At 38.5% G+C, this 7,500-nt stretch overlaps 2 protein-coding genes and 1 long non-coding RNA gene across 5 annotated transcripts in view; all 3 read right to left on the bottom strand.

The window, feature by feature from the left end:
- The window catches only part of LOC138043199 (uncharacterized), a 2,826-nt gene extending 1,309 nt beyond the window's left edge, over window positions 1-1,517 (bottom strand). The window contains exon 1 of the long non-coding RNA XR_011131199.1: window positions 1,262-1,517. This is a non-coding gene — a long non-coding RNA (uncharacterized lncRNA). The remainder of the gene's footprint in view (window positions 1-1,261) is intronic.
- The window catches only part of LOC138043189 (sorting nexin-10-like), a 13,383-nt gene extending 8,512 nt beyond the window's left edge, over window positions 1-4,871 (bottom strand). The window contains exons 1-3 of the mRNA XM_068889343.1: window positions 4,634-4,871; window positions 4,420-4,503; window positions 2,964-3,067 (exon numbers count right to left, since the gene is read on the bottom strand). Coding sequence (XP_068745444.1) covers window positions 2,964-3,067; window positions 4,420-4,503; window positions 4,634-4,729 — 284 coding nt within the window. The 5' untranslated portion in view covers window positions 4,730-4,871. The remainder of the gene's footprint in view (window positions 1-2,963; window positions 3,068-4,419; window positions 4,504-4,633) is intronic.
- Window positions 4,872-7,181: 2,310 nt separating this feature from the next.
- LOC138043206 (uncharacterized) overlaps window positions 7,182-7,500 on the bottom strand; it is an 11,044-nt gene continuing 10,725 nt past the window's right edge. For all 3 annotated transcript variants that reach the window (XM_068889368.1, XM_068889359.1, XM_068889376.1), the window contains exon 6: window positions 7,182-7,500. This exon is cut by the window's right edge and continues 1,005 nt beyond it. The gene's annotated coding sequence lies outside the window, so the exon portion shown is untranslated.

Here is a 7,500-nt window from a genome sequence, read left to right on the forward strand (position 1 = left end):
GTCTGAAATTATAGGATTAGTGCACTATTTAGAAAACCACTATAACTATCACTGTATGTCAACTGATAATTAAAGTAGCTTAAGTTATAACCATAACAGGCAAATCTGTCAAAAATAGGTCGGAGTCCCTGTTTGCATTATTGTGACAAAGCTGATTACATACTATTCCCAATTATGTTTATAATTTGAACCAAGTCAGATGAAGAGGTTATTGGATTCCTGAAATTTTAAACAAGTGCCGACAGAGACATTGACACATTGTGTGTCTACATTTGCCGTACTGTGTGGTGGGGCAATAGTTTTAGTTGGATCAACAATTCCTGGACCTGGGTTGTTTGTACGTCATTTGCGAGTCGAATTAACTCAGGAATGTAAAAGCGATACAAATAGATCTTTGTAAAGCCACAGATGATTAATTTGTTACATTTCATAAATGTGAACCAAACTTTTCAATACTGGCACATAAATGCAGGGTGAGACGAAAATGAAAAGATGAGGTTGCCCTTCGGGCAAGCTGTTACTTGAGGTTACTAGCCCGAAGGTCTCAGGAGCTAGCCCGAAAATAAATTGTTTATAAAATATATTTCGGTCGCTTTTGTAAGCAGAAAAAGTCATGACGTTATTTACGGACGCGGTGCAAAACGTTGTCACGCTACGATAATTTGGCCTCATAACATTATCATTTTCTCTCAGGAGCTTTCTGCTACACACTTTTTGGTATAAAAGCTCAATTTATCATCAGAAATGGGGAACCAACGGTGCTTGCCCATCGGGCAAGCTACGATAAGAAAATGCTAGCCCGACAAGTCATTCCACTAGCCCCGGGCTATCGGACAGCACTTTCGTCGCGCCCTGATAAATGGCCTCTAAGTAAAACAAAAGTAAGACAGAAAACCAGAATTTCCCCTTGAAGCATCCTCTAAATTCCTTTGCCACCAAATACGCGTAAACAGAATGCATATCAACGACTAGTCTGTATTTCTGAAAGAATTCCCCATTTTGACTTCGTCGTATGCCCATACTGACAACAACAGTAGTTCAGATTGTTAAAAGTCGGATCAGTTTTTTCTCAGGTAGTCTCAGTTTCGCTCAAAGCTGCCCTAAGGTTCTCAAAGATCACTAGGAGCTGAGATGACCGGCATGTTGATGGAGATCAGTTTGAATGACCTTTATGTCGATCCTCGCTCTCGTGCAAAGTGTTTATTTGTAAAATATATTAGAAAAAAAATATATAATTTTGTCTTTAATGTCAACAACTTACCTTTGGCTCCACAATCGAAAAAGATTTATTCTAACAGGTCGATCCGTACGACCCGGGCCGTACGACCGCGACTGCAATCACAAAGTTTGAACAGTCAAGATGCGATGATTCGGGCGGCGACCATGCACATCCAAGAGAAAATGACACATCTTAAGGGCTAGACTTTCAAAAGTCCTTCGTCTCGTGTAGATTCGCGTCCGAAAAATCACGCTTCGCTCGCCAAAACATTTTCTCCCGGGATTCTCGTGAGGTGGAACTTAAGGGCTTGAAACATGAGAGGGATGGTTGATTTCTTCAAACACGCACTCTTTATTTTGTCATGCACAATGGACTGATATTCCAAGCATACATACATTTTAAGACTCTAATACTTTTTTTCAAGTCTTTCTATTAATTTTTCTGACTCAACAATGCATTTTTCAGCAGCTATTAATTGTTTTGAATAATCTCCTACCCTCCGCCCCACGTAAAGTTATAGTCTGTAAATTTATGCAAGCATAAATTTCCATGCACTAATGTGACACGGAAAACAAGAAATGGAGGGCATTTTATACCTCATGCGCTTACTGCGCATGAGTAATAAATGTGGCGGCCAATGCCCGCCAAGTGAAGTGATGTAATCCTCATATCCGAGCCTGGTTTTACTTCTGCAAACAAATGGTACAGAAAATTCTGCTTGTTTCAGTAAAAGTGGAAAAAGAAGACAACCTTTGCAGGCTGTCCTTTTTTTCCGAAAATTTCCATTGGTGTCAACCATTCCATTTGTTTTCCCACCAGTTAAGCGGTTTTTTTCTGACAAATGGTAAGCGCCCCTGGTGGTGAAAGGGTAAAGGTTAGGCATTAATAATTCCAGAAGAGTGACAAAATATACTACTGTACATGGAACACAGAGAGGTTTTTTTCCACCTAGTTTAGTTTTATGTGTACTCGCTGTAACTACCTAATGATTTTGCTTTCAATGTTTTACTGAATGACCGATGACCTACGTGCCAGATTACTGGTACCTCTCGTTAGTTTGGGCAGTCATTTTCCTGAGGTAAAGTTAAATGACACATTATCTAACCAGAGGAAATGTCAAAAGCGTAATTTCCATAGATAGTCAGCAGTTGCACCCATTTCTCCACTCAAGAGCGTGACAAATGCATACCAGTAATATCAAATAAAGCTATGATCCTTGCAGTTATGGACGCAATTTTAGCAACTACGTAGAGAAGCCTAAAAAATTAAGGACTTCAACAGGGTTCAAACCCGTGACCTTGCGATATTGGTGCGATGCTCTAACCAACTGAGCTATGAACCCACTGAGGTTGGGGGCTGGTCATTTGTGGGTTCTAATGTTCCTGCGATGAATGAATCAGCGATGAAATGATGTATCAAGTGAATCATATATTGAACTGTCGGTGTGAAATCAAGTGAAGCTATGATCCTTGTAGTTATGAATGCAATTTTAGCAATTGACTGACATTGGGAGCTGGTCATCAGTGGCTTCATAGCTCAGTTGGTTCGAGCGTCGCACTGGCATCGCAAAGTCACGGGTTCAAAACCCCGTTGAAGTCCTGAATTTTTCAGGCTTCTCTACACAATAATTGCTAAAATTGTGTCCATAACCATGAGGATCATAGCTTTACTTGATTTCATATCTGCAGTTCAGTATATGATTTTTTTCACATATCATTTCGTTTATTTAATACATTATACTTACTGCATCAGAACATCATCAAGTCCTAGGTTGTTTCTAAGCCACACAAATTCAGAGTATCTTCTTCGCACTTGTGAGTGAAACAATGGAAAAGCTGGGTGATTTGTCTGTAGATATAAAAAACAGTCCCTGAGAGGACATTGCTTGCTGGTAATGAATTAACAAAAACCAATTAACACTGTCCATCTCAGTGTTGAAACGTTATTTGTAATTAAAATGCTCAGAGAAAGCTGAGTGTACACGTAGGATGTCCATGTCATTATACAGCAGTGCATGGAGCCACGAAAACAATAATTATTAAATTAATTGACAGAATTTCATTGCTTACAATGAAAACACTACAATCTTGGACAAAAAGGGTTGAGAATATTAAAAATGCACTAAGTCCTCAATATTGCACCCTATCAGCCATCCCCCTCCCCCACTGTTGATAAGCCCAGGTTCGACATGCTTTGTTTCGTCTAGCAACATTGATCAGGGGGAGCGGGGGCAAAAAGAGAGCTTGTTTTTCATAAGTCTTGTGATTGTAGTTAGTCCAAAAGCAGAATTTTCTTAACAATTTTGTCCAAGATTGTAGCTTGGCCAGGAATCCTCAAACTCATGTTTTTCATCTAACACATATAATTTTACAGTTCCCCACTGAAGCACAAAGGTGTAAATTTGTAGGGCAGTTGTAAGTATTTGACTTTTCAGCCTTCAAGTTTACGAAAGAGGTTCGAAAGTGACATTGATTTCAGTGGCCCCTGTCTAATTACAAAGCCAGCGCTTTCTCAAGAAACAAAGGATACATCTTTTAGTTCATTTTTTTTCTTTCAAGTTTTATTAAATTTCGACAAGAAACGTGCAAATTCAACACAATGATCACAATCTTCTAACTGTTGAGGTTGCCCATTGTTTCTGCAAAGTCAAAAATTCACTCTCCTAGACGAGATTATTTATCACCAGGTAATTCCATTGTTTTGGAAATAAAAGTTACTTTGTTATTCATCAGCGTCACAAATTCTTGCTGATTTTTGAGCTCGTTTGTAGAAATTCAAGCACGCTTCCAACAGACCCGTTTATTTTCGTGATTAATGCACGCGCTGCGGGCCTCTTTGCCACCACGGTGCAACCCGGTGACATAGTCCGTAATGCGCTTTCAAAGTGCACTTATAAAGTGAACTACCACAAAAAAACAATCATTTGATTACGTAACGTTTATAAGACCCCTAAACTTAATTTTAAATGGTAGTGGAAGGGCGTCTCGGATCGGTGGAAGTTCGCTCGATTTGTGCTAAAATTAGACCTTGTTTATGTCTCGTTCAACCGGTTTTCGGAGAAAATTTCTGCAGTTATTGGGGTGTGACTGACGCATAAATTCACCCTTTTTTTGGTTTCATTAATTCAATAAAATTAAATTAAACGAAACATGCTTTGCACGCTCAGTACAACGAATGTCACTTGTTCACTCTTTTCTTACCTTCACTTCGATTTCATAATCTGTGTAAAGGGCTTTCTCGTTTTGGATGTGGGTTCGAGGATTTTTCACTTCGATTTCTAAATACTGCAATGAAACCAGTCCATTTCATGAAAATAAACGTATACTACTGAACAATTGCTGCAAAACAAACAGACTTAAGCAATGAAGTTCGTTAAACGATGCAAGCTTTTAACTATAAAACATATTATCCTACCCCGTTCCCAAACGCAGAATCTCCAACTTGGTCTCGAATCATTCTCCAGTCAAATCTCGGCTTAAACAGCCTGTAGATTTCTCTTCTTTTAGGCATATGTAAAATACGACCCTGTGAACAACAGCAATGTGTTTCAACACCAGTAAACGCCACCAAAGAGGGTTGATTTTAATGCAGGATTATAAATTGTACAGTATGTTTTACCGGCCATTTTCTTGACACAACAAACTCGCCCCAGGATTTTTGTTTATACACTATCATATGTCTTGCACGTGACCCAAAGTGGAATCTAGTAGGGTGACTGCTGCGCAAATATCACCATAAATACCTACTACCTGTAATAGACTACCTAAACATTTACATTTATGAGTTAGCAATTTTAAAAATTTGAAATATAGGCAAAAAATAATAAACAGTAGTGCTACCTCTGTACCACTTTGCACCGTAAGGATGCTATATTGAATACTCTGGCCCTTTGGGGAGGGTGTAAAGACCCTGTAAAGTGTAGGTTGCAGGTCTTTGTTTTACGATAACCGTGAAACAACCAAAACCTTTACAAAAATGCTAACCTTAGGCTTAAAGATTATCTAAAGCATGGTATTTAGGCCTAATGTTAGCATTAGTAAAAGTTTGGGTTGTTTCAGCTATCGTGAAACAATGACGTGCAACCCTAGCCTGTAATCTGCAGTTTACAGGCCGGTTGTTTTCTTACCCTAACAAGCCTCTGGTTCAAAACTTTGAAAAACTGTCGACAAATGTCGATCACTTGAGCATGTAAGACAGATCCCTTTCTTTGTAATATATCAGCACCTCTTTAAAGCCTTAAAGTATGGCAAGTATGGCTTATGATTTCACGCAACAAGTACTTCACAAAGAAGTCCTTGTAACGTCCAGGTACGAGTATCTCTCCTTTGACCTATTTCAAGGGTTCTCATTCAAACCCTTAAATCAGAGCTTGGAATACGCGATCGAATGCGCATCTGTGTTGTTTCCGACAAAAAATATAAATTTTTCACCTATTGCAAAGAGTTGTTGTTTTTTATGCCGCACTTGTCATTGACAAGTGTCGAGTTTCTTCTTCAGAGAAAGGTGATCATGGATCATATCCTATTTTCTCACGACTAGATGAATTTTTATCGATTAGCTCCTTTCAGGTATTTGACTATATGGATGTAAAAATATACTTTGAAGAATTTTTTTCTATAAATTTGAAGGTCAGAATGCGAACATCAAACAGATCAGCTACGGTTCCCTAAAGTATTAGTTGGAAAAGGGCAGGGAGGAGTTTGGTTATTGCAGATATTACAGCCAGACATTCGACCAATGATTTTCTCCCCATCAGGATCCAAATGTTTTTCTTCACGACTCACATTATGATTTTTTTTTCCCTGAGTGTATCTTCAGTTTCAATATTCTCTATTCGTTTATGAGTACGTATTCCTACCTCTTGGGCACCTTCAAATTGGTACATTTGATTTCAGATCGAAGAAATATCGAGAAATATAATTTTTCAAGTAATATTTTGTTTTTTTTTATCACTCTTACTGAACTGCATCGAGGATTCGCTTCGACTGAATTACAGCGCAACGGTTCACAACGCAACGGTTCACATAAAAAATTATTATACATTAAAAATAGAATGACATTGCCCACCGTGTACAAATATGTCATATACGAAGTATTGCAAGCTAAGTTTCCCATCAGCTCATGGTTTTCTCTCTAAGTCAGGCCTCAAATCCATAGAGGCAAAAAGAGCATAACATTTTGCTCGTAAACAACTTGGGCTGTGATACGATCCTAATTAAATTGGCATTAAATGACTCCGTTCCCCCCACCCCTCACCGTGAATTTATTATTTTTGCTTCGCTTAAAAAAGAAGCCCGTTAGTGGTTAATCATCATAATTATAATTATTTTGATATTCTATAAATACATTTTAATTTTCGTATACTCCCTGTTACCAAATCGTGTGCTCACTGGAGTTATCACGAATGACACCTCTTACCTACCCCACCCAGAGAAACCTTTCGTCTCACCGGAAATTGCGAAATCCACAGTATCTTATACAGCCACAATTTTCCTAGGATGGGCGAGCCACTGGGAGCAATGATGGCACCAACATAAGCCTGCGGAATACGACAGTGTATGGATTTCCACACATCGTCCAACTTCTGTTGCAAAAAAGTTCCATTCATTAATAACAAGCACTCTTGGGGTCGTGCAATGCACGCAATCTTTCATCAAAACATTGTTTTAAGAGAACATCTGAGAAAGAAGTATACTTTGAAGACTTGTTTCACGCGAAAACCTGAAATAGGAAAACTAGGCCCCTTGCCCTAATAGCTGAGAAAGCCATACCTTTTGCGCAGTCGCAGAAATTGGAAAGCCAGCAAGTGCGAACTTCAATGAGACTGCGCGTAATGCGTCGTCATTCTGGATGCTGCCAAAAGAATCGCGTCCACTGCGAAACAACCAGTCAATGCAATTCTGCAATTTTACAACTTAATTTTTCACCGACAGCTGAAGTAATCAAAACCAATAGCAAATAATTGTTATTAAAGGCAACCTTTATTTTTTATTAATTAATAATCGGTGACTTAAAATATAGTTTAAATCTCTATACTCAATAATTTCATGGTGTGTCTTTTCGTACAATGCTTTCATCTAAACCTGAAGTTCTTAGTTAGTGGGCTATAAAGTTTTGGGGAAGTTCGTGAGCCTAAAAACGAAGGGTTCTTATTCAGAAATGTTGGAAAACAAGTATACCTTAACCTGCTAGCTCGTAGCATTCTTTCTTTTTGCAATAATGTTAAAAGAGTATTCCACTGAATGTTAGTTTGCATATTAGACCACTTCAGCATAGACCGA

The sequence above is a fragment of the Montipora capricornis genome, chromosome 1, assembly GCF_036669925.1.
Source record: "Montipora capricornis isolate CH-2021 chromosome 1, ASM3666992v2, whole genome shotgun sequence".
Lineage (NCBI taxonomy): Eukaryota > Metazoa > Cnidaria > Anthozoa > Scleractinia > Acroporidae > Montipora > Montipora capricornis.